At 30.3% G+C, this 27,589-nt stretch overlaps 2 protein-coding genes across 3 annotated transcripts in view; one reads left to right on the forward strand and one right to left on the reverse strand.

Moving 5' to 3' along the window:
• The window catches only part of LOC129913598 (probable phospholipid-transporting ATPase IIA), a 29,252-nt gene extending 22,927 nt beyond the window's left edge, over positions 1–6,325 (forward strand). For both annotated transcript variants that reach the window (XM_055992359.1, XM_055992360.1), the window contains exons 6-7: positions 13–86; positions 5,300–6,325. In XM_055992359.1, coding sequence (XP_055848334.1) covers positions 13–86; positions 5,300–5,433 — 208 coding nt within the window. In that variant the 3' untranslated portion in view covers positions 5,434–6,325. The remainder of the gene's footprint in view (positions 1–12; positions 87–5,299) is intronic.
• Positions 6,326–9,501: 3,176 nt separating this feature from the next.
• Positions 9,502–27,032, reverse strand: LOC129914201 (uncharacterized). Its single transcript, XM_055993331.1, has 8 exons — positions 26,731–27,032; positions 17,115–17,239; positions 16,862–17,050; positions 16,730–16,799; positions 16,516–16,649; positions 16,047–16,287; positions 15,857–15,984; positions 9,502–13,065 (listed from the first exon to the last, which is right to left on the reverse strand). The coding sequence occupies exons 1-8, from the start codon at positions 26,915–26,917 to the stop codon at positions 9,685–9,687; spliced, it is 4,455 nt and encodes a 1,484-aa protein (XP_055849306.1). The 5' UTR covers positions 26,918–27,032; the 3' UTR covers positions 9,502–9,684.
• Positions 27,033–27,589: the final 557 nt, after the last annotated feature.

Consider the following 27,589-nt stretch of genomic DNA (forward strand, 5'->3'; position numbering starts at 1 on the left):
TTTTGTTTATAGATTAATGGTTCTTGCAGAGTTATTCAGTTTAACGCTTTACCTGTTATCACTGGCTGTGCTCCATGAATATTTTGGTAAGACAAAAATTAGTTTTAAGATTCATTAGTTTCTTTTTCAATGTCGGATGTTAATTTATGCCTCCCTAAAATAATAGCTTCACAAATTTATTAATCAATTGGTCTTTTAAATAAGGTTCGAGTTAGTGACACGAATAGTGAAACTATTAGGGAGACTGCTTCCCATTATCCCCTTTTAGCTTATCATATTTGTTTCCGATTCAGAACAAGGTTCTTTAATTTTAAACTAGCAAACCACATGTTGTTTTTAGCAAATAGATAAAAGTTAAATTAGTAAAAATATAGCTTGTAAATGTATAAGTTTTTTTTTCGATTTTTGTTAAAGTAGTGGGGGTTTTTGTGCACGTGTTCTTAATTTTGTTTTTAAATCTGTCAACTGTCATGTTAGAAGTAATCGTGAAAAATTTCAAATCCATAGATTTGTTAGTTTGTTTTAATGCCACGTTTAACCCTCTGTCGGCACACATGTGCAAATTTGGCGGGACGAAAATTTTTTAATTTACGATTTTTCAAAAAAAGTGTTTGCAAAACAGTCTCTTTATAAAGGGTAATATATATAATATATTTTTTTTAATATATTTTTTTTAGAAATTGTACAGTACATTATCTTATATATAAAATAGAGTTCGTTTAGTGTGTGTGGCCGATAAACTCGCGTTTGGCTGGTCCGATTTTGGTAATTTTTGTTTTGTTTGCAAGGTATTAATATGTAGATGGTTTGTATTAAAAAAAATAATACCTTTTCTCCCATCTTTACATAGCTGTCAATTTGTACGAGTGAAGAAACACTCTAGCTTTTTAAAAAGTTTAACTAAGCTTAATTTGTAAAAAAAATTATTAAGACAGGCTTTCAAAATAATTATTATTGTTTATAGTCTGATTTTGAATATTGTGATGCCTGTCAAGGTTTGAATTTGCTTGAAGCAGAAACTCATTGGGATCCAACGCTTTCTGGTGCATTGGTTGCTCTAATCTAATCAAAAAAGGATAACGTGATATTCTTAACTTTAGGGCAAGGACCCAGTCTAGCATAGATATAGAAGCTTCGAGCCTCGAGCCCGGATAATTACCAGACCGCACTGTGGGCTAGAACGCTATTTTAGCTGGAATTAATTAAAAATGTCAACTTCTTCCAAAATTGATAATTTTGGTCTCATTCGATAGATAAATGGACTAGTTATAATTTCTCATTCAAAGTTGAGGTCAAAACATTCATTGGGTACCTAAAAAACACAGTCGAAAGCAATTTTTCGAAAACAAAAACAAAAAAGGCCACTTTTTCCTCTATCCAGATATTCGTTTACTGTGTTTGTTTTAACGGATTGATTGTGAAAATTTTGCTAGTTTATCAATGAAGTGATGTATCCTAATCTAGTATTTGCTAATAAATTGTTATTATATTGAACTTTTGTGTATAAATTTTAAAGTAAAGTATGTTACTAGCACCGATTTTATATAAAACGAATGTTCCTAAGCTTTAAAAAAAAAGGCACGCGTAGGCACAGTACACATAAAAAGGTAATATATTCCGAACTGACATTGGTCGCCAGATTGTCAAAACATGACACTTTGGCGACCAATGTCAGCTACCGAATTCTTAATTGTTTAAAATACCGACGAAAAACGCACAAAAACCAATAAACCACGCACACCACTAGTTTTTAAACAATTATTTACCATTTTCCGCGATGAAACACGAAGAAAATTTGTTATTTTTCAATTTATAATATTTTTAAATGAAATTTTATAAATTAAAACAAAAACAAATTTCCTGTTTACTGCGATTGAAATATAAAAATTAAAGGCCGACTTGATAGATTGGTGCCCATTTTTGACAAACAAATTTTGACAACGTTCGGAATATATTACCTTATTATGTGTACTGTGCGCGTAGGCACACTCTAGAAATAATTTTAAAAAGTAGCTAGCCTATATGGCTTTATGTTTTATATAAAACTATGTCCTACAAGAGCAAACTTTTTTCGCTGTAACTCCGAAAGTTTAGGGAGCAAAATATTCAGAAAAACCACTTACAATGAAAAGAAAACGAGTTGAATGTTTTCAAATAACGATTTTTTTATTTGCATTAACATTTTATATTCCATAATAAGTAAAAACAACTTTTGTTCGCTTCAATGATACCATTTTCGAATTTGATGCGTTCAAACTTCAAAGAACCCATTTTTTGTTTTTTAGACCAATTTTATATGTGTTGAAAATTTGAAAACCTCATTTTACATAATAACTCGCTTATTTTTGGTGTTGTTCTTACCATTAGAATCGGTTGTGCCATAAAATTATCATTATTATATCATTCGACACCATTTTAATGCCTTTAATTGCAATTTTAGACGATTTCGAGAATTTCTATAATTAATTCCAGCTAAAATAGCGTTCTAGCCCACAGTGGACCGGTCCAATACTTATTTTTTTGTACCGAGGAATAACGTGGCATGCGCTTAACTTTATGACAAGGATCGCAACTTGCATAAACATAGAAGCTCTGATCCTGTGGACAGTACGTAATGTTCTAAGATTTGGAGTAGTACAAGCAGTACGATATTCAAATAAAAAAAACATCATCTGATAATTCTCTGCCACCGGGTACAAAGGGGTTAAGTCGTAAATGATAGTTTGCAAAAACAAAATGCGATTGAAGTTTAGGTAATGTATGAAAATCGATGAATTTTTGAGCATTGATCCTCTTATTTTTATAGGAAAGAGTCGCTCTAAATTTATGTTTTTAAAACCAAATAAAAGAGAAAAAAGAGATTATTCTTATTTCATCAAAACCCGAAAATGCAATTTTGTGACTTGACCCCTTTGTACCCGGCGGCAAAGAATTATTGGCTGTTCTGCTATTTTAGTGCTGTTCTGCTATTTCAGGGAAAGGCTCCAGACCAACATAAAAATGAGCTTGGGAACGTTTTGATTCTACGATTTCAGAATAGGCACGAGGCTCGAAGCTTCTATATCTATGCAAGACTGGGTCCTTGCCATAAAGTTAAGAATGTCACGTTATTCCTTGAAATACAAATTTAAGTATTGCACCGGTCTGATAATTCTCCCGGCATGAATTCCATAGGAAACGTCTTTTGGGGCTTATCCCTTTTTGTACGTTATTTTGTATCAAAAAGTATGAATTCTTTGACTTTTTTAAGGCAATCCTTATCAACATGATAAGCGCAGGTAAATGGGACAGAAAAAAAGTTTAAGACATTTAGACAAAAACCAAAAAATTTATTTTTTTATGGCAAGGCTTTTTGATACACACCATTTTTTGTTTTTCCATCTTTGATATATGTAAATATAGCATATGGTTTTCTTACTCGCTAACAGCCAACATATAGTAGTTGACAATAGGAAAAAACAGGAATCTCTAAATTAATACCACATATTTTTAAAGATAGACCTTATTTATGGTTATAGCAAATGCCAATGTTACAGAAAATTGAAGACGCTTAAATTCAAATAGGAAATCTGACAGAATCATTGGACCTTGAGAAATCAACACATCTTCGCCTTTGAATTTTCCACAAAAAATGGTAGCTTCAATTAGCCATTAACTTCTTCAAGACAAGTCTTGTACATTGCAAAGTTTAGGTTGCTGTATGTTCTGAAGCCATTATTGCACGTTACTAAGCCAAGCATGATTTTTGTAATTTGTCTTTATACTTGGAAATACACTTTGAATCAATTCATTTTTTGAATTTACATTGCAGTTAAAATTGCTTTGAAGTGTAACTCGGCCTTCAGAATCAAGTGCCATTATTCCATTAACAATGTCCAATAACTGCTTAGATTACAATAAATTGGTTAATGTTCATTACAATAAACAAGTTTTTTTTTCGGTTTAAATTTATTTTCAAATAGGTTCTATTTTTTTAAAAGTGCACTCAGCGAAGCGGGTGGGGTTAGCTAGTTTCTTATAAAATATTGAGACCAAAAAAAGTTATAACGACATGAAAAAATACTCGTGTGTTTTACACGTCACAAAAAAAATTTCTGCCTACAGTGGGTTAATGGTGCTTTGCCCCATTATGAATGAGTTAGATGAGTTTCGAAAACTAAAAAACATAACAAATAAGTTTAATTCTTCTAGCAAATGACAGCTCAGGGGAAGATGTTGGGAGTTTTTTTAGTCTTGCCGGATACTAAAATACTAAACAAAAAGTTCGTAGCGAAAGACTTCATCGACACATAGTAAAAATAGGCCTACTAACTATACAATGTTCTATGGCTTATATGAAAGCCTACCTAAGGAAAAGAACTCTGCAATTTCCTTCTCTTATCCTTGGGGCATACTTCTCATCGAAAACTACTTCAGCTACATAATAAGCTACATCAAAAACTTAAAAAATCAACAAAAACCGTCCCTCTGGATTCCGATTTCGACCACTGAAATCACCAGCAAGATATTCAACAGGATAAAAAGTAGCAATAGGAGAATAAAAACTGAACACATTCTAAAACAAGATAAAACGTCATAATCCTGCCAATACGAGTACATCTAAAACGCTTAGAAATTTGACAAAATGCGAAAATCAACGCAATTTTTACATATTTTGTTATATCTTCAATCACATAACTATTTTCTTATAAAAATAAGAAAATAACACAACTAACCTTACCGATTCCATTGTAATAAAAAAGAAGTTGCACTAAATTAAGTGTTCAGTTCAGTAAAAAATTTAAAATAAACAGAGATCGCTTTCTAATTTTTTATTCGGCTCTTCTGAAATTTGTCCGATTGCGGAAATGCAAATCGAAGCATGATTCGTGGACTTTGAAATTTTACTAAAAACCAGCATTAGTGGTGTTTGCTCCAGTGTGCGTCAGCGTGGAATTAAACTATATAATTCGTCTTTCCATAGGTCTCTCCGATCTTCGGACGATTTATTTTTGATGAAGTAGTTTAGGGAGGAGGTTAGAAACGTAATATTGAACTAAAACCGGTTTTGACTTAAATAAAAATATTGCAAGTTTTTGAATGAAACAATAGCCTGATTTTGTCAATAATTGTGTTAGGTAGTAGCACGGTAAAGAACAACAAACGATTGCTAAAAATAAGTATTGTAATTTTTTCATAAACTTTTTAATGTGTGTCTTAAATTGTATCAAATAATACAAAAACTTCTTTGAAAAAAAAAAAATAATGTACTATGTATATTGTGAAGATATTTTACTGATATCATATTTTCTCTTTGCAGATTGGGAGTTCATTTGGTCGTATGATTTCCTCTGGAAGGTTTCCATTATTACCCTAATTTCATGTCTACCACTTTATATCATTAAATTCCTGCGAAAGAAATGTTCGCCACCATCTTATTTGAAGCTCTCATAAATTTAAAAAACAAAAATTATAATACAAAAAAAAAAAAAAAACAACAAACTGAATATTCTAAATTAAGCTGACATCTCTACCTTCAATTATTTTCCAACAAAAAACAAAAAATAAGACAAAAAAAAAACGGGAATGCATATTGTTATCCTTTTTTTTATTTTATTTTTACTGTTTTTTTTTTAATTCCCAATTCTAATTTATAACCATTTTATTTTTACGAAAGAAGAGAAAAAAACAAAAAAACGAAAAATAAATTTAGCAAATTGTTTTTAATTGTTTTGCAATAATAATTTTTCTTTTTGGAGTATCAGCTTTTTAATTTATTATTTCATTATTTACTACATACTTTTAACTATTAAATACCCAAACAAAGTTGTTGCGTGATATTTTCGTTTTATGTTGAAACAATTTATATATATTTTGTTTGTGTATTCAATGATTGTTTTCTTTTTTCGTTTAGTAAAAATAATTATTATAATAAATTATGTATTAAATGTTTTTAAATTATGTTTACAAAGCACATTTAATGAAACAAAAACAAAAAACTGGGCTTCTTTTTATTAAAAATTCGATATAAGAAAATCAAAAATAAAATTAGAAGACAAACAAAAAAAAAATTAAAAAGCGTTTCCAAACGACCTATGTTGTTAGTTATTTATATAAAACAAAAACAAAACAAAAAATGTGAAAATGAAACAATTATTATTACATAATATATTATATTAAACAAACAAATAAAAAAATAAAAGAAGATACAATTATGAAGATAATTTAGTTTTTAATATTAAAATATAATAATTAAACATTTTCTTATTTGTAAGTTCAAAAATAAAATCTATATATTATATAAAAAATAAAATAAAACAAAAATAAACAATAATTTAAAATTTAATTCTGTGGTGTATTTAATAAATGCTCCCAAAATTTAATAAAATTAAAACAAAAGATCTTTACAAGCTTTTAATAAGCAAAACATTCTAATTCAAATTCTTATTGGAGAAAAAAATTAAAAAAAAAAAAAATATTTAAAACTAATAAAATAATAATAACACACATACACATAAATATATGTGAAATAAACTATTTTCAATTAAAAAAAATCAAAAAAAAGCATTGTTTTATTATTATGAGTTGTACCCTTATAGTGGAGTCAAATTAGCTTTATACCTCGGAATCCAGGGAAAGTCGATGCATCTGAAAAACGAGTATAGGGCTGCATTATAATAGGGTCAAATAAGAAAGTTAAAAAAAAAAATTTCACCGCTCTCGATTACAACAGTTTTTATAGACCGTTTACTGTCATTCCGTATGCAAGCGTCAATCGGAATTGCTGTCTCATTTTAGATTTTGATCAAACTTTGTAGGGATGTTCTCTAGGACTGTAAGGAAGCAAATCCATGATGATTTAATTTTAAGTTGCGTGGTTTCCCCGCTACCCGCATTCGAACTTTTTCAGAAGGTCATTTTTATGTTATTATAGCTTTGCGTCTACTAAAGATATCTTTTTGTTTGAAACGCCATGTTAAAGGTTAAGAGTAGTAATTTTTGAATATATATTAAAAAATTACGTAATAATTATCCCTGAATTAAAAATAATTTTTGAAAAACTGGTAATTTTGCTGATTTTTCATGGTTTTTGACTGGCTCCAGAACCTTGGCTATTATATGTAGGAAGCTTATACTTACCAAATATTAAATGTAGATATTTTTCAACAAAATAAATCTAAAATGAACTCGATGGCTGTACTCCTTATGCAAAAATTTTAAGTTCAAAGTTTTGAGTTTTTTGAAAAAAATATTTTTTTATACTATGATTTTTTACGATTTGACTAAAGATAGAAACATGAAACTAACAGTGTGTTAAGTTGAAACTTTTAACTTTAAGTCCTCTAAATAAAATTGTGTTATTTTCATATCTTGTGTACCGCTTGTTTGAAAATTCGCAAAAATGCTAAAAAGCCAAAAAAAAACCCTACTTAAGGCTATGATTGCACTATGTTTGACATAAGATAGAAGCATGAAATTAATAGTATATTTAGTTCGTACTCTTAGCTTAACACACTGTAAGTTTCACATTTCTTCGTTTAGTCAAATCGTAGAAAATGACAGTATAAAAATTAGCTTTTTTAAAATACTCTATACTTTGAACTTAAAATTTTTACATAAGGAGTACAGCCATCGAGTTCATTTTAGATTTATTTTGTTGAAAAATATCTATATTTAATATTTGGCAAGTATAAGCTTCCTACATATAATAGCCAAGGTTCTGGAGCCAGTCAAAAACCATGAAAAATCAGCAAAATTACCAGTTTTTCAAAAGTTATTTTTAATTCAGGGATAATTATTACGTAATTTTTTAATATATATTCAAAAATTACTACTCTTAAGCTTTAAAATGGCGTTTCAAACAAAAAGATATCTTTAGTAGACGCAAAGCTATAATAACATAAAAATGACATTCTGAAAAAGTTCGAATGCGGGTAGCGGGGAAACCACGCAACTTAAAATTAAATCATCATGGATTTGCTTCCTTACAGTCCTAGAGAACATCCCTACAAAGTTTGATCAAAATCTAAAATGAGACAGCAATTCCGATTGACGCTTGCATACGGAATGACAGTTAACGGTCCATAAAAACTGTTGTAATCGAGAGCGGTGAAATTTTTTTTTTTTAACTTTCTTATTTGACCCTTTTATAATGCAGCCCTATACTCGTTTTTTAGATGCATCGACTTTCCCTGGATTCCGAGATTTTACAAATTTTATGTCTAATTTGACTCGACTATTAATTTAATTTAGATTTTTTTTTAAACTGAAATACCTACAGCCTTTTTAAATTGGTGAAGTGATTTTACGAGAGTGAAGAAAAATCTGGGAAGAACTTTCACAAACTTTTGGTTTTCAGTTATAAATAGAGCATAAAGAATCCTTTCTTTTGATGTATCACTCAACGCATTTGGAGAAATTTGTTTAAAATGCCTATTTTTCAGGCAAGGGTTTAACCTTGATTTTTTCTCGAAAATCTTAAAAAAATAGATTCGTTACTTTTTTCAGCCCTATTCTGCTATTCGATTCACGTGAATCGAAGAATTCCCTTTCTTAATCATGTCAAAATGGCTTTGAAAAACTTCTAATTTTTGATAGCAAAGTGTTGTTCTCGTCTGTTTTAGAAATTCTAAAGAAAAAATATTTGTCTAAATTTAATTTTAACCACATTTTAAACGCTTCTTATTTTAGACTTTCACGTGAATCGAATAGCAGAATAGGGCTGTTTACTTAAATGGATAGGCCAACTCATTGTGAACTCATATCTTTAAACCAAAACTTTATCCGAGACCTTGATCCGAAAATATCTGATTTCGGAAAAAAAAACAAAATATATTTCGATAGTATTTCTATTGCAAATTATTCAGCAACCGGACGTCCAATAAACTTTTGGTTTGATGTATCACTCAACGGATTTGGAGGAATTTGTTTAAAATGCCTATTTTTTAGTTTTTTAGGCAATGGTTAACCTTGATTTTTCTCGAAAATCTTAAAAAAATAGATTCGTTACTTTTTTACTTAAATGGATAGGCCTATTCATTGTGAACTCATATTTGTAAACCAAAACTTTATTCGAGACCTTGATCCGAAAATATGTGCTTCCGAATATTTCGGAATTTAAGAAAAAAAAAAAAATTGCAAATAATTGCAAATAATTCAGCAACCGGACGTCCAATAAACTTTAAGTTTTCAGTTATGAATAGAGCATAAAGAGGCCTTTCTTTTGATGTATCATTCAACGGATTTGGATTTTTTTTAAATCCATATTTTTCAGGCAAGGGGTTAGCCTTGATTTTTTCTCGAAAATCTTAAAAAAATAGATTCGAAATTTTTTTTAGGTACATAAAAGGAAAGGCCTATTCATTGTGAATTCATATCTGCATATCAAAACTAATTTCGAGATTTTGGTCCGCAGATATCTGCCTCTCCGGAAGTTCAAAAAATTGCATATTTACCTTTAAGTAGGTACGTAAAGTTTTCCAAGTTAATAATATATTTAACATTAAAAAGCAGTTTTTTTTTTAAATAAGGTTTTTCAAAATGAAAACAAATTTATTTGTTAACCAATATTTTTCTTTGTTCCTATAAAGACAAAGCAATTAAACGCTTTATTTTTTCACACTCCTAATAATAAAAATTTAATATATACAAAATTAAATTGCTAAACTGAACTGAATGTAATAAAAATAGTAATTTTTGTAGAATCTAAGTTTGCTGCAGTCTCAGTGATTTTCTTTTAACAGGCGGCGTCGTCGTCGCCACCGCTGGCGACACTGGTTGTGCACATGACCGTTTAGGTCTTGAAATCACTGTAGGTTGCTTATCGCGTTTAAGCTTTATGCGGACATTCTTCAGTTTAATGGGTGATTGTGTAGGTGGTGCAGGTTGGGTAGGTGCTGGAGATGAAGATTTTGGTACCAATATCACTGATTCATTATCTTTTCTCTTTTTCTCCTCGTTCTTTTGATCGACTTTCTTTCTTTCTGTCTGTATCTGAGTCTCTGTCTTCTTATTGCTTTCCCTTTTTCTTTTCCGTTCACCACTATCCTCTTGAAATTTTGGCGGATCGTCATGTTTTCTTTTCTCACCCGCAACCGCAGGAATCGGAGAATCAATGAAATTCCCATTAATAGTATTTTTAATAATAGCATCTTGATTCAATAATAAATTATTAATCATCATTGAAATATCAGCTCCAAAAGTTAAATTTTCTAATTCAAACTGATCTGGATAGAACATTCCTGGTTCTTGGCGGGGCGGTTCACTTGGCGGCGGATCGGGTTGAGTTACTGATACAATTTCTACATCATTGTCTTCTTCAACTTCTTGTTTTATGTTTACTCTTGTAGATGTTTGGAGAATAATTGGATCTTCGGACGGTGCCGGAGTTCGTCTTTCTTCAATCCATGGTGGTTGTGAAGGAGCCTGTCCTTTAGGTGGTTGTTGTGATATTTGTTGATTCGTGGGATGAGTGTTTTGAGACGATCTGGGTGGTGACAATATTAAAGGAGGTGGCGGAGACTTGGTAAGTATTGGAGTCACCTGAAACTCATTCACTGTTCCCCAATACTTTCGGGGTTTCTTCAATGCTTGTTCTTGCTGTTGTTGTGGCTGTTGTAGTTGGTGTTGTGGTGGATGTTGTTGTTGTACTTGGTGTTGTAGCTGTGGTGTCGGCTGTTGTAACTGGTGTTGAAGTTGGTGTTGTTGTTTGTGTTGTTGGTGTAGTTGATGTTGTTGGTGTTGTTGATGTTGTTGTTGATGTTGATGATGTTGTTGATGTTGTTTTTGTTGTTGTTGGTGTTGTTGTTGGTGTTGTTGTTGGTGTTGTTGTTGGTGTTGTTGTTGGTGTTGTTGTTGGTGTTGTTGTGGTTGTTGTTGTTGTTGTTGGTGTTGTTGTTGGTGTTGTTGTTGGTGTTGTTGTTGGTGTTGTTGTTGGTGTTGTTGTTGGTGTTGGTGTTGTTGTTGGTGTTGTTGTGGTTGTTGTTGTTGGTGTTGTTGTTGGTGTTGTTCTGATTGTTGTTGGTGTTGTTGTGGTTGTTGTTGTGGTTGTTGTTGTTGGTGATGTTGTTGGTGTTGTTGTTGGTGTTGTTGTTGGTGTTGTTGTTGGTGTTGTTGTTGGTGTTGTTGTGGTTGTTGTTGTTGGTGTTGTTGTTGTTGGTGTTGTTGTGGTTGTTTTAGTTGGTGGTGGTGTGGTGGATGTTGTAAAATAATAATCTTATCTCTTGGTTCTGGTGTTAAGGTTTTATTTCTTTCCGTGACGATTGGGCTATTATTTTGTCTGATTTTAGTCAATGATGAAACTTGCTCTGGAGTCAAGATAACCTTATTTGATTGAGAAATTGGCACAGTTTTTTTTTGCTGATTCATAATTACTGATCGTGATAGTAATCGTGATTGCCTCCGATTCGGGGTAATAGTCGGTGATTTTTTCGGTATTACTCCATCAACCATCTGTACATTTTTATTCAATGCATTTTGTTGGTTGGTTATTGGTGAAGATCTCGATCCAATTGTAGTAACTTTCCGTATGTATGATGGTAAGCGATTAGGTGGAGTTCCATCGTTTTTATTTGCCATCTCAATCGGAAGAAATGCTTCAGATATAAATGGATGAGGTTTTACAGTTACCATATTGCCATTTAGACGAATTATTTTCACACCAGATTCAGGACATGACGATGATTTTTCATTTACAGGCGGTGGCTGTGGAAGAATCGTTGGATCAGGTTCTATTATTTCTTCTGGAACTGGTGAATTTTCCATTGATAATTCTGATGGATTTACCTGAGGAACTAGTTCATTTTCGACAATCGATGGTTCCTCGGCGACAGGATCTTCCTCGTGATTTTCTTCTTCATTCAAATTATCATCCACATCAAAGACTTCCGTTTTAATAATTGGTGGATTACTTGGATTAAAATTTAATAACTGTTTTTCAGCTTCAGCTTCAGAACTGCTCATTGTTGTATCGGTTGATGGTGTTTTACTTGGATTTTTCGGTATACAAAAGACTGGAGGTGCATCATCAATGGTTTCATAATCGGCGATTGTAAAAATAGCTGGTTTCGATGCTAAGTCCGATAGTGACACCATTGTTGGCGGTGTAACTTTTGGCGGTGTAATTTTTGGTGGTAACAATGGAGTAAATTCTCCAGGTTTCATATTTTGTGTGTTTATATTTATTGAATTCTTGGGTTCGACTTGAGGAGTTTTTTGAACAACTGTCCTTTTTGTTATAGTTATTCCTTTATTTAAAGTGATTGTATTTTTTAAGGTATTGCTTCCATTTGGTAGATTTGTGATGTTATTACTTTGTTGTTGTTGCAAATTGATTGTTTGAGGAAGTGATGATTGTCCTGGTGTAGGTGTGATATCAACAGTTTTTCTTGTAACAGTTAGTGAATTATTGGAGAATACTTCATCGACTTTGGTCTGTGATTGTTGTTGTAGAGCAGAAGTTGGTACAACACTTATGCTTGCTTTTGTGCCTGTATTTCTAGAAGGAGGTGCTGATTGTGGTGGCATCATTGGTTGGAGAGAAAAAATATCTTTAATAGCAAGTGGTGGATTTGGTGGAATAATTCTAATTGGAACATCTTGATTTGTAACATTGGTAACTGGAATTTTTCCAGCAACTGGTTTTATAGATATTTTTTTGAATGTTTTTGATGATGATGATTGATTTGGTCCTGGTTTTGTTGCAATTACTTTATAAGTTGGAACAGAGTTTTGTTGATTTTTATCGGGTTGTTTAAATGTTGTTGTTGTTGTGGTTGTTGCTGTAGTAGATGATGTTGTTGATGATGATGATGATGTTGGTGGTATTATCATTAACGGATCGCATGATGTTTTATCCAATGTCACAACTTGTGGTTTATTAGTTTGGGTTGGACTTAAATTTATGGTTACCACTTTTCCATCTGGTGATATTCTTGGCATCATAGAATTACCAATAAAATTAACAATATGTTTTGATCTTAATTTTGTTTGAGTTCGAAGAAATTTTGTGTGAAAAGTAGTAAATTGTTGTAATTGTAATTTACAAGTTTTACAAATGTATCCTGGTAAACCATCTGCTTGGTTGAACTATAAATAAATTAAAAAAAAAAAAAAAAACAATTTGTCAGTTATTATTTGTCGTATGCTTGGGAGTATGGAATTTATTTATTGATGAATGATATACATAGTGTATGTGAGGAAATTTGTATATAAGGAAATAGAAATAAATAACCAAGAAACTTAAGAAGAGAACGTATACGGAATAGATATAATTTAGTACCTAGGACAGACTTAGATTACATGAGCCGTCTTTTTTCTTTTAAAGTGGTATAAGATAAAGATATTTCCATCCTCTAATTTTGTTATTAAAAGAAAATAAGTGTTTTTTTTTAATTATTTTTACTTTTAACACTTAAAACCAATTTCTATAGAGTTTAAGTTTAAAGTTTTTGTTTTAATTTTGTATTCTTTATAATTTTTATTATTAATGAAAGTAGTATAAGTATATTTGGGATTAAAAGACCGTTAACTATCTTTGAGAATTTTGATAAGTTTAATTAAATTTTAAAATTTGACATTTTAATAATCTTAAATGCATCACCTGAATTTTTTAATATTTAGCTATTTTTTTAAAAACGTAAACGCTTAAATATCACGAAACATAAAAAACTGATCTTATACCACTTTTAAGTACAACGACTCATATTCTAAAAGTTTGAAACTATTCGCTTCTCGAACTTTAACCACGGGAGATACAAAAGAACAAGATGGGGATAAAACAAATATTGATGAATAATAATCAGCAAACTGCCATGATTTAAATAACTTCTAACTTAATCCCGACCTTTTATGGTGAGAAAATGTTAGAATATTAATTTGTGTACGAAATCAATTCAAGCTCAAATTACTTGTTAATATAAATATTAAGTTATCTGTTGTACATATTATATTTGTTTTGTAAAAATTTCTGAAATGTTTTTATGTATTTCTTATAAATTTGCTATCAAGTTCAGATCTTATTGTTAATAAATAGTTCCTTTGTAAGAAAAGAAGACTTTTATTTTACAAGTAGGAATCAACAGCAAATTGATCATCTGTCACGCTTCAAGCCCCTTTTTGAACTGTTTAGGCAAGTGAAATCATACATTGCAAAAGATCAAGAATCGGCATTTTGTCAGTTAATTTTTAATTAATTAGAAGGCAGTTATTATAACTATCATTGAAATTTTTTATTTTCATTTTAAAGAAAATGAAGCAAGCAATTTTATGTAAGACTTTTTTTTTAAATAACAATTTTATAATTTTAGTGATTATATAAATATATCTCTATGATCAGTGTTATGTTTCTTAAAAAAGCTTTTAAGAGTTTCACTCGAAACTTGTTCCGCAAAACACTAGAGAAAGAGTGAAATGTAATTTTTCCGGGTGAAATATTGTTCATTTGAAATTCACAATAGGGCTGGGATCATTCCGTAATTTTTAAAATGATAAATCGTTTTAAATTAATTTGAAATCATGTTTGGTTAAATATATCCTAACCAGTGTATATAAATAAAACTTTTCATATTCTTAGAAGTCGTGTCAGCCTAGCTGACTTAGTGGTTGTCTATTACTCCGTTGGCCTAAGTTCCTATCCAAAAATTGTAATTGTTTTTTTTTTTTTTTTGTTTGTTTGTTTTCATTAAGGTCCAATTTATTCACACTCCATTAAATTTAAAGTCGCCATTAAAAAAGGGAAATTTTAAAATTTGTATGCGATTTGACAGTTTTATAATTTTTAATGGAGCCTTTAAAAATAATGGAGAGTGAATAAATTGGGCCTAAGTCAATTTTATCGTCAATAAGTAAACGATAGCTAAAAAAGGTCTTATTTTCAGAGAATTTTATTTGTTTATGTTCGATTTAACACAAGTTTTTAGGAATTTATTTCAATCGCCAATAACATTGGTGCTCTATCTTGAATGTTTTTTTTTTTTGTTGACGTTCATGAAATCTAGATATATTCAAAAATGTAGGAAATTAAATGGTCTATAAAAAGTACCATAAGTAATTTTTGTATCGGATGTCGGATTCGATAAACATTAAAAATTTTGTTATAACAAAAACTCTAGAGAATGTAATGTAATGTAAACTCTATGACCAATACCGGCTGAGAAAATCAAGTGAATGCTTTTTTAGCTATCTTCAAAATGACGAACGACGAAGAGGGTATTATGCCAATGATGATTTCATCATACAAAAAAAAAAAAAAACGCTTAAAAAGGTCTTAATAGATAATTTCACCCCAAGGGAGAGACGACAGTTTAAACTTTATAATTATTCTGTGCGAGATTTTGTCAAAATCGATATTTCAGTCTCAAAATATTTTTTTTTTTTTTTCATAAAGATTGGAGATATCTAAACCAGCATGTTTGTTTGTGTCAAGATTTGTGCCATGAATCCGCAAGTTATGGTTCATAGGATATTGTACTGCATGTGTACGTTTTTTTTTTGTTTTTTTGGTCATGAAAAAATAAATTGTTTGCGTTTAATGGGTCATGTGGATTTTTCTTTATAAATTTTATATAGCATTACTTTATTTAGTTAGATAAATATGGCAATTTCCATGGGGATGGGGTCAATTAGGGATTCAAATTTATTGGTGCCTTCATTTCTAAACTAACTCATCTCAATAATTCTATTTGTCTTTTAAATTATAACGTAAGATTTTCCAAAAGCCTCTTTCCGATGTAAGAAAATCAATTTTTGAAATAAATGTAGAGCTCTATATTGGATTACAAATTTAGTTAAAAGTTGCAATAGGAAAGGAAAACTATTTAATTGGAAAAAGTGAATTGGAAAATAATAAATAATTTTTTTGTTTTTTCACAGAACTCACCGTATAATTTGTGACACTATGGAAAGCTTTGCGCAAACAATTTAAAGCTGGATCATACAAACTTTGCATTAAATCTGAGTTACCTGTATCACAAATACGACAAGTTGTCCATTCCATTGATGCTCTTGCTGAAAATACAAATTAGTTAATAAATTGTACTTGAATTATTATGCGAAAATTTGCAACTTACTATTTAAAGCTTTCGAACAATCAAGACATATTTTAATTTCAGAGGAAGATTGAAGATCTTCGGGAAGTAAAAGTATAGCTTTCACACTCCAATGAGTGATTTTGTATTTTATTATGGTGTTGTCACAAGTTTTGTGACATATATTGCAACATGGTAATTTGCGGCAATTGTCACAATATCCATTAATCATCAATTCATTTCTTTGTGCAGAACATCTTTTACATTTGGTAATTATTTGATTCTACAATTAAATAAATGAAGGGAAATAAAATATTAAAAAATTTATAAAGTAGGTATTCCTGCTTTTTTTATGCGTCTTCTTAAGTAATTGATATTTGTGATTTAAGATAAACTACGACCTATACGATCTACTGTGTCCAAGTTAGTAATTTTTCCATAATTAAGTTTGAAAAGAAGTGGACTTGCAACCGTTTGTTCCCCAATTAAGAATTCAAATAATCATACATACCCTATTCAAGCCAAGTTCGATATTATTCCCCAACTTTTTAGAAATTTCAGGTAAACTATCGCTAATTGAAGCGCCACATATTTCTAAAATTTTCATTTCATCATCCGTATATTCTGAAACATCAAGGTTTGTCCCTGAAATAAATACAAACAAAAACAGAATAAAATTTAAAAATAATGCTTTTTTAAATAAAAAAAACAAACAAAACACTTACCCCTTTCTTTGAGCTTTGATCGAAGCGTAACCCACTGTACTCCAAAAGCTTGTTTAATATCATACCAATACTGAAAATTTATTTAAATAAAGTAAAAATGCAACAAAATATGTATATGTATATCAATTTTACCTTTTGCCATTTTAAAACAGAATAATATGCTCCGGGTTTTATTGCATTACAAATAGACGCAATCATTAACCAAATATGTTGAATTTCTTCATTGGTTGTCTCGGGTGAGATTAATTTCTCACTATGAATCAATAGCTCTTGGAGAAGTTGCTTTTTTTGTGTCTCATTTGGCTCATTTTTTGTAGGAACCTGAAATTATTTTTTTTTGTTATTTTTGTTTTTGTTATTTTTTTTTTTATTAAATTTTACTTACAATTCGTAAGTTACTCGATAAGTATGGTTCAAATTGTTGTAGATATTCTAAATGTGTCCAATTGGTTGATGGTGCGGAAAAGTAAGTTTGCAGTAAAGAATTCCATTTGTTCGTGCATTCTATAACTGATAAGAAGAAATTATTTTTTTTTACTTTCGACTAAGGTAAAAATTGTAAAGAGGATATAAAAAAGTGGGTCGCATAATTCTGTTTGTCTATTTGTTTCAGTCTATGTATAAGATGCCCACCTTAAATCAATCAATTCACTTTAAAATATAATCGTATATTTTCAAAACATTACAAGTCCATTTGTTAAAAAAATGTTTCTGTCCTCACACTTTTTGTAATTAACAAGTTTGGGCTTTACTTTCAATAGAAATTCAGAGTATCTACTAAATAAGATTTAAATTCATAAGTATTAATTAAAAAAACCTTTTTGTAGGTTTTGAAACTAAACAATTTATTTGATATGAGCAATTTTTTTTTTTTTTTTAACTCTCGACCGTAATTTTTAGTACCGAAAATATCGCTACTTGCCAACGCTTTTTAGTCTTAGAATTATTAATATAATCCTGCAAAAAAAAAATGAAAATAAGTTCAAACCAAGTCACACATCATTTATAAGATTTGTGAGACCAAACTTTCAGTATTTTATTATTTTTTTAGTTTTAATGCTTAAGTCTAGTACGTAAATCGAGCCAAATTTTAGCTCCCAAACAAAATACTCACCAAAATCTTAGCTCAGCCACTAGCTAAAATTTTGCATGATCTGTATATTATGGTTGGTGTTGCTAGAATATTTCAAAGACAATGAGTCAAATTAGGAAAATGTTGGGAGTCGAAAATATCTACAATCAAAAACGGTCCAAAAATGCATATAACTTTTACAATTTTGTTTGAGATTTTTATTTTTTTTTTTCAGATAAGTTTAGTTTATTATGTCGTTTTCGATTGGAAACACTCAAGGATTCACTCATTCTGAAATCCAATAAAACAGTTTGAATCGCTTCCACTCAATTCTGTTTTTTTGTGTTTGTTTGTTTTTCTTTGAAATTTAAAATGTCAAACATGGCATACGACTTGAAAAATAATTAATATTTAAAGAAAATTGTGCCTTATTTTTAACGGATTAATGGGAAATTCCTTTTGGAAAATATTTTAAAGGCCTAATTTATTTGTTTGAAAATAAATTAACAAATTATTTGCAGAAAACAAATAAAAATTGAATGGAAAACAGAAAAAAACAATGATTGAGTTTTTCTTTGACATGTAAGTATAAAGTACCTGGGTGACCGAGCTTTGCTCGGTATCTTTAAATGTTATAACTTTCAGTGAAAAAAGTCAAATGTGAGGCCTCAGTTATAGCTATCAGTAAAATCCATCAGTGAAAATTGAACCATCAGGAATCTGAAATGTTTTACTGATGAGCGTTCATAGCGATCAGTAAATTTACGTCATTAAATTATAATCTTTATTTGACATTCGCTCCCCAAACTATTTTTTTACTGATCATTGCATCAGTAATTTTTTTAATGATGGCACCGGAACAGTAAAAAAATTAAACGCCATCAGTAAAACGAAATGGAATTTTTTTTTGGCATTTGGAAATCAGTTGTTCAGTAAAATGAAACTTCATCAGTAAAATTTATAAAATGGATTTGTGAATAAAATTTAACACCAAATGCAATGCTTCTTACTGAAAATATTAGTAAAAATGAGCTTTCAACTTATTTCATCAATATTTTGTTCAAAATAAAAGTTTAAAGTATTCAAAATAGCTAAAACCAATTTTTACTGATGGATTTTACTGATAGCTATAACTGAGTTTGCAATGACCAGTTTTTCGCGGGTTAGAAGAGACCACATTTCCAGTAATCCAGTTTATTTACGTTTGAATATACATGCGACGATCAGCAATGGATAGAAGTGTTACAGGAATCTGCATTATAGAAAATGCCTACAGCAATAAGATCCCTTTTTGTTCAAATTTTAATTTACGGGTCAGAATGTTTTGGATGGAGAATATAAAGTTGATCTTTTTTCCAAGTTTAGCCTTGCCAGCAAAGCTTAGTATGAAGAAATACTATATTTATCCCTGTCTCTGTTTTATTCTGTATCAGTGGATGCTTTACTTCTTTCTTTTTTTTACTTATATATTATAAGATTGACATTAGGTCAATGGTGTTGCTTGTTGTGAGTTTAAAAAAAAAAACTAATATGAGAGAAAATACTTCCAATATGTTGTATTTGCCTAGAGGAAAAAACCCTCAAAATTTCATCGAAATATTTAAAGCAATAACCAAAAAACTTTTATGTGAGAAAAATAAGCGTAGCTGTGGGCGGATATTTCTAAAAATATTTCATTCGCCTAGAGGACCAAACCCTCAAAATTTCATCGAAATCTTTAAAGTTTTTACAAAAAAATTCTATGTGAAAAAAAAGGGGCTTGGCAGTGAGCGGATTTTTCCAAAAATACTTCCAAAACTTTTTACTCCCTTAGATAAACAAACCCTGAAAATTTCCTCGAAATCGTTAGAGCTGTTTCCAAAAAAAACTTATGTGTTAAAAAAGTGGGCGTGGCAGTGGGCGGATTTTGCCAAAAATACTTCCGAATTTTTTACTCGCTTAGATAAACAAACCCTGAAAATTTCATCGAAATCGTTAGAGCCGTTTTCGAAAAAAATTATATGTTAAAAAAGTGGGCGTGGCAGTGGGCGGATTTTTCCAAAAAAAAACTTCCAAAACTTTTTACTCGCTTTGATAAACAAACCCTGAAAATTTCATCGAAATCGTTAGAGCCGTTCCCGAAAAAACTTATATATTAAAAAAGTGGGCGTGGCAGTGGGCGGATTTTTCCAAAAATACTTCCAAAACTTTTTACTCGCTTAGATGAACAAACCCTGAAAATTTCATCGAAATCGTTAGAGCCGTTTCCGAGATCCCAATTTTATATATATTTATATATATATATAGTACCTGGGTGACCGAGCTTTGCTCGGTATCTTTAAATGTTATAACTTTCAGTGAAAAAAGTCAAATGTGAGGCCTCAGTTATAGCTATCAGTAAAATCCATCAGTGAAAATTGAACCATCAGGAATCTGAAATGTTTTACTGATGAGCGTTCATAGCGATCAGTAAATTTACGTCATTAAATTATAATCTTTATTTGACATTCGCTCCCCAAACTATTTTTTTACTGATCATTGCATCAGTAATTTTTTTAATGATGGCACCGGAACAGTAAAAAAATTAAACGCCATCAGTAAAACGAAATGGAATTTTTTTTTGGCATTTGGAAATCAGTTGTTCAGTAAAATGAAACTTCATCAGTAAAATTTATAAAATGGATTTGTGAATAAAATTTAACACCAAATGCAATGCTTCTTACTGAAAATATTAGTAAAAATGAGCTTTCAACTTATTTCATCAATATTTTGTTCAAAATAAAAGTTTAAAGTATTCAAAATAGCTAAAACCAATTTTTACTGATGGATTTTACTGATAGCTATAACTGAGTTTGCAATGACCAGTTTTTCGCGGGTTAGAAGAGACCACATTTCCAGTAATCCAGTTTATTTACGTTTGAATATACATGCGACGATCAGCAATGGATAGAAGTGTTACAGGAATCTGCATTATAGAAAATGCCTACAGCAATAAGATCCCTTTTTGTTCAAATTTTAATTTACGGGTCAGAATGTTTTGGATGGAGAATATAAAGTTGATCTTTTTTCCAAGTTTAGCCTTGCCAGCAAAGCTTAGTATGAAGAAATACTATATTTATCCCTGTCTCTGTTTTATTCTGTATCAGTGGATGCTTTACTTCTTTCTTTTTTTTACTTATATATTATAAGATTGACATTAGGTCAATGGTGTTGCTTGTTGTGAGTTTAAAAAAAAAAACTAATATGAGAGAAAATACTTCCAATATGTTGTATTTGCCTAGAGGAAAAAACCCTCAAAATTTCATCGAAATATTTAAAGCAATAACCAAAAAACTTTTATGTGAGAAAAATAAGCGTAGCTGTGGGCGGATATTTCTAAAAGTACTTCCAAAATATTTCATTCGCCTAGAGGACCAAACCCTCAAAATTTCATCGAAATCTTTAAAGTTTTTACAAAAAAATTCTATGTGAAAAAAAAGGGGCTTGGCAGTGAGCGGATTTTTCCAAAAATACTTCCAAAACTTTTTACTCCCTTAGATAAACAAACCCTGAAAATTTCCTCGAAATCGTTAGAGCTGTTTCCAAAAAAAACTTATGTGTTAAAAAAGTGGGCGTGGCAGTGGGCGGATTTTGCCAAAAATACTTCCGAATTTTTTACTCGCTTAGATAAACAAACCCTGAAAATTTCATCGAAATCGTTAGAGCCGTTTTCGAAAAAAATTATATGTTAAAAAAGTGGGCGTGGCAGTGGGCGGATTTTTCCAAAAAAAAACTTCCAAAACTTTTTACTCGCTTTGATAAACAAACCCTGAAAATTTCATCGAAATCGTTAGAGCCGTTCCCGAAAAAACTTATATATTAAAAAAGTGGGCGTGGCAGTGGGCGGATTTTTCCAAAAATACTTCCAAAACTTTTTACTCGCTTAGATGAACAAACCCTGAAAATTTCATCGAAATCGTTAGAGCCGTTTCCGAGATCCCAATTTTATATATATTTATATATATATACAGGGTGTCCCACAGTCACCGCCCCAAACGAAAACCATGGATTCCTGAGGTCATTTTAAGTCGAAAAACTTAAGAGGTAATTTTCTCGTTTTCGTCCCGTTTTCGAGTTACCACGGTTTTTATGATTTTTGTTCTCTTTTCCCTTATCTGGCTTTATCTTTGCCAAACTACGTTTGATTTGAAAAATTTTTTTTACAACCAATCAAGAATTTATTACAGTTTTAGTTTGTCTCAAAACTTTTTTTTCTGCGGACAACCGTTTCTCCACAATTTTGCATCAAACACAATTTTCTTCGTTTTTTAAGTTGTTTTTTACACTTTCATATCATTTAAGTCAAAAAAACACGTTAATGAGTATTAATTTTTTGTGCTTTTTATTAAAGCCCAGTTTATTTTCATAAAAAACAATAAGTTTTATTTCATAAAAAAGGCTACTGAAATTAATTAAAAAAAATAAACAAACTGAGTGAATTAAAAAAAAAAATAATTTTTAAATACAAAATTTATTTAAATGAATTAAAACTTTTTCTGAGCTTTATTTATTTGTTCTTTTCTTAACCACAATAGCTCAGAAAAAGTTTTTAATTCATTTAAATTAATTTTTTATTTAAAAATTATTTTTTTTTAATTCACTCAGTTTGTTTATTTTTTTTTAATTACTTTCAGTAGCCTTTTTTATGAAATAAAACTTATTTTTTTTTATGAAAATAAACTGGGCTTTAATAAAAAGCACAAAAAATTAATACTCATTAACGTGTTTTTTTGACTTAAATGATATGAAAGTGTAAAAAACAACTTAAAAAACGAAGAAAATTGTGTTTGATGCAAAATTGTGGAGAAACGGTTGTCCGCAGAAAAAAAAGTTTTGAGACAAACTAAAACTGTAATAAATTCTTGATTGGTTGTAAAAAAAATTTTTCAAATCAAACGTAGTTTGGCAAAGATAAAGCCAGATAAGGGAAAAGAGAACAAAAATCATAAAAACCGTGGTAACTCGAAAACGGGACGAAAACGAGAAAATTACCTCTTAAGTTTTTCGACTTAAAATGACCTCAGGAATCCATGGTTTTCGTTTGGGGCGGTGACTGTGGGACACCCTGTATATATATATATAAACAATTTTAGCTCGTTTAAAGGTATAAGATATATATATAAACAATTTTAGCTCGTTTAAAGGTATAAGATGTATTAGTGCTTCTTGATTCGATTCTGATTTGAAATCGAGAAGAGAATTTCTCTTCTGAGAAGCGTTCTGGCTGTCATTTTCATGCCAATAAAACGGTATCAGAAGGCTTCTGAATGCTTCCGGACGCTTCTGGACGTCCAATCGAAAACGACATTAGATTTACGGCCGATTTCTTCACAGAGTCCTAATGCTAATACCGGCCCTAGTCCTAAAATTAGTACTCAAATCAGTACCAACTCATTTCTTCACCCAAGCACTAAGTCCTAAAACTGTCAATTTAGGACCGAGTATTAGTTAGGACCTGGTCCTAGCTAGCTCCTCAAAATCGACTAGTACCTGGTTATTATACCAATCGTTAGTAATCAAATCGGTACCAAGTGATTTCTTCACAAAATTACTAAGCCCTAGTACTTTCAAATTGGTACCGAGTATTAGTTAGGACTCGGTATTTATTAGGACCTCAAAATCGGAAGTCTAGCGGTTAGTACTTCAATCATATATTTATATTTTATTTCTTAATTTCTTGGGTGTTGTTGCACTTAACAAGTGCGTTTCTGTTGATTTTAATGATTTGAATGTTTTTTTTTTTATTTACCAAAAACATAATAACCGTTTTTTTTTGCATTAGATATAATACATGAATAATGACGACAAATACGTTCATCTGGCGAAAAAAATTGCAATAGCAAAGCAATTTTTGAATAAATTATTATGAAAAATATCGTTAGCACTGCAGTAGAATTTCCATTTCTGATGGAAAACCATGGTTAATGAAAATATAAATGCAGTCAATATACAATATTCATGCATACAATATTCACTCAAAATATCAGCTATCGGTACAGGCAGAGGATAGGTTTTCTTGAACCGGACGTTTTGGAATTCGTGATGGCCGTCCGACATCCATCTTCCAATTTCCAACACAAAATGTATTTGTAAAAGGATTCTATTTTCAAATAGTATTGAAGATTATGCTCAAACTTGTCTTCATTCTATTCATCCTATGACTGCTATAAAAAAAACTGCACCAAAACAATAAAGCTTCAGTTTTTCAAAAACGTTATATTTATTTAGATATGAATGTATGTATTATGAACAAACATCGGCATCGTAAACTGTCTTTTTTATTACTTATTTAAAAATGATTTTTTTTTTCGGTCGGCGACTTCCCCAGGCTATTGAATTAACGTATATTCGTCCAGGTCCAGGCTATTGAATTAACGTATATTCGTTGGTGAACTAGGTACCATTCTTGCCGACACTTTTGTACAAGATCCAGACATTCTCTTCATTCTTGATTATAACAGTTCTTAATAGAATTTATCTTCTGTTCTTGTTGGCTTTTTTTCAATCTTCGCAGTATTTTTTAAAAATTATTTTAATGATAATTTCATTAATTTTGTATTTTTTTAATTTGGTTTAATCTGCTAAAAAACATCAAAATATTGTCAGAATGATAGTTAGACCAGTTTTATACGTATTAATCCTTAGGACTGCGTTGTGAACTTAGATCAGGTCCTATATATGTGAAGAAATGCTCGGGTCCTTAGGACCGAGTACTAGTGGTGTTTGTAATTATTTTTTTTATACATTTTGGTTATCATGCTCATTGACAGGCTTAAAATTAAATTTTTAATACACAATGGCGCAAAATTTTAAACGATTTAGTCAGGGCCGGATTTAGGGAGGGGCAACCGGGGTTAAAATCCCCGGGACCCAAAGGAACGCAGCTATTGTCGTCATAAAAAATAAAATGTATGACTGGGCTGCTCAAAGTTTTAATTTTTTTACATAAAAATTTTTTTAATGTAAAATTATGAGAAAAAATGTAAAATTCGTTCCTCAAAGGCAAGAAACAATATCTTTAGTGAATTTTACCACCAAAAAAGAATAATGCAAAAAAATAATTTTTTGTTTTGTGGACATAAATTCAATTTTATTGGTTTGTACTTCAAAATAATGCGTTTGTAATTTTCAATCAATACCGAAAAGCAAGATTTCAAAAAAAAAAAACAAATAGTTTAAATTTCAGATTATGAAAATTATATGTATTTCCAATCCAAAAATTTCAAATCTTCTTAGAAAGCTCACCTCAACGTACATAAAGAAAAAAACATAGTATGAGAGGTTTTCTGAAAGTTTTAATAAGTCTTATGGCCAGTTGTACAAACTTGGTTCAGCCTCGGATCAAGAATTTAACTCGCCGATTTTGGTTCAAGGATGGATTTAGCTATTTCAACCTATATATGGACCTAGAACCAGTGCTAAAAACCAATTTTACCACCGAATTCAGAAGATAAAAGTAGCTGAACCACGGATTACATATTTGTACAACTGGCCCTTAATATTTCAGAAATTCCCCTTTTAAAACTGGAGGCCTCCAAACTTTGTCGCAAAGTAATTCGAAATATGAAAGGTATCCATTCAAAATGAGATTTGTAATTAATCTCTCCTAAGAATAAGGTAAAGCATATAATATTCAAAGTTTTCAAGTGCATAAATTTCATTTTATTTAAACTAAAAAGAAACACATATTGAAATGAAGAGAACAGTATTTTTTTATAACTACGTTATTTCTAAGCCGCTGATAGACTTTTTTTGCAACAAGTTTCTTACTGAGTCGATACAATTTGACTCAATTTGATACAATTGAATTTGCCTAAAGTACCTAACCCCATGAGTTCGCGGATTTTTAAAAATAAGCACATAAAAAGTAAAAGAAAAAGATTTTTTTGGATCCCTGACTTAAACGCTTAATATAAACTATTTTGAATTTCGTTATTTTGTTCCCAATGAAAAGATTGGAAAAGCATCCCAGCACTATTCCACATTTAAAGAAATTCCATGTTAAAGTAAAATTATTGGTAAAATGGAATTGAAGGTAAAAAAAAAAAAAAAAACAGGGCTGGTACAAAACCACCTTTGAGTTACAAAATCATACCATTTTATCATATTTATCTTCTATTACCTATAAATTTAAAACTATCAAAAATAATCTCAATTTTATTTTGGAAATAAGTTACCTGAGAAGGGGGCCCCACTTTTTTGCAGCCCCGGGGCCCATACAGCTTTAAATCAGGCCCTGGATTTAGTAAGATGCTAAAGCCATTTTAGTAATTTACTTAGGTAAAAATCAGTCTACTTTTGACTTAGTAATTTACTAAATCGTTTAAAATTTTGCGCTATTAATATTAAAAATGATGGCAAACTCATTTGTAAAATGCTTACATTTTAATGGAGCCTTAAATCGTCACGTTCAAAATTTAAAGAACCAAGTATTGATAAATCAGAAATTATAAAATTTGAAGAGCGAGTGAAATGTTCAAAAAGCCTGTTTGGCGATAAATAGCCGGCAGTGGCAATACTGCAAGGTTAAGCACAAAATTTAAGCCTTTGTTTTCAAGAACAACTATATTTTAAACATTTGAATTCTTCACATGATTCCTCAATTCAAATTATTGAAACAGAAAAAAAGTGTAAATACAACAAAGTACAACAAATACAGTTGCAGATAAACGCTTCTAATTCAAGAGAATAAATAAGTTGGCGAAGCTGAATGACCTCCATATAATACAACGGCAACCTGCAACCCCATAAACTAGAAACGCACTGGTAGGTGATACAAAAATTTTAAATACACAAAATACAAAAGCTAAGTCGATTGTTGAAAGAGTTCATAGGTAAATTAATTTATGTTTTAAATTGGAGTTAAAAGTGTTAATAATTAAAATAAATTTCTAATCAAAAAATATCTTACATGGTCTTTGACAATATTGAGCGACTCTCGCCCAAGACAACCTATTTTTGGTGATATTATTAAATTCCGGGTGATTATTGTCATACAACCAACGAAAATTGTACACTGTACGAATTAGTTTGGTTTCAAATTCAATTTCTGAATCAACTCCACTGTTGCTAACAAAATTTTGATATTGTTGTTCCATAATTTACATTGTATTTTTTTCTACTTAGTTTAAACTTTAAAATGTTCTAATCTTTTGAGAAGAATATAAAAAAATTTTTTTGTTTGATACAAGTTTTTTCACTTTGAATGAGAAAAATATTTTGGTAATGAAACACATTGACGTTTTGAGTTTTGTTTCATTTTTTTTTTTGGGTTTCGTTTCACTAATGACATATGGAACAATTGGAAGTTAGACAGAAGGAACTAATATGAATTGATATTACAGCCCAGGGATGTTTAGTGAAATAAATAATCACAACAATTTTCAATTATCGAATTTTAAGGTTATTTGAAAAATTGCCAATTAAAGCCTAATAAGCAGCTGAAGCGAAACGAAATTTTCCATTCAAAATTTCGTTAACGAAATCTTAAACGAAATTAAATTTGTTTTGTTTTTGCTTTAAAACTTATTTTGTGATGTTTTTTCTTGAATTTTTTTTAATTGTACTTTTATTATTTTTACTTTGCTATAATACCCGATGGTATTTTTTCGTAAACAGTTCTCTATAATATTTGATGAAAGTTCAGCGAAAATGGGCGGTTACCACACCCCCTGAATTGAAAATCTCAAATTTGTTCTTTTGTATGCAACACAAGACCCATCGCTCTGCCAAATTACAAGTTTCTACGATAACGGGAAGTTCTCCATAAT

This window comes from Episyrphus balteatus, chromosome 3 (genome assembly GCF_945859705.1).
Source record: "Episyrphus balteatus chromosome 3, idEpiBalt1.1, whole genome shotgun sequence".
Classification (NCBI taxonomy): Eukaryota; Metazoa; Arthropoda; class Insecta; order Diptera; family Syrphidae; genus Episyrphus; species Episyrphus balteatus.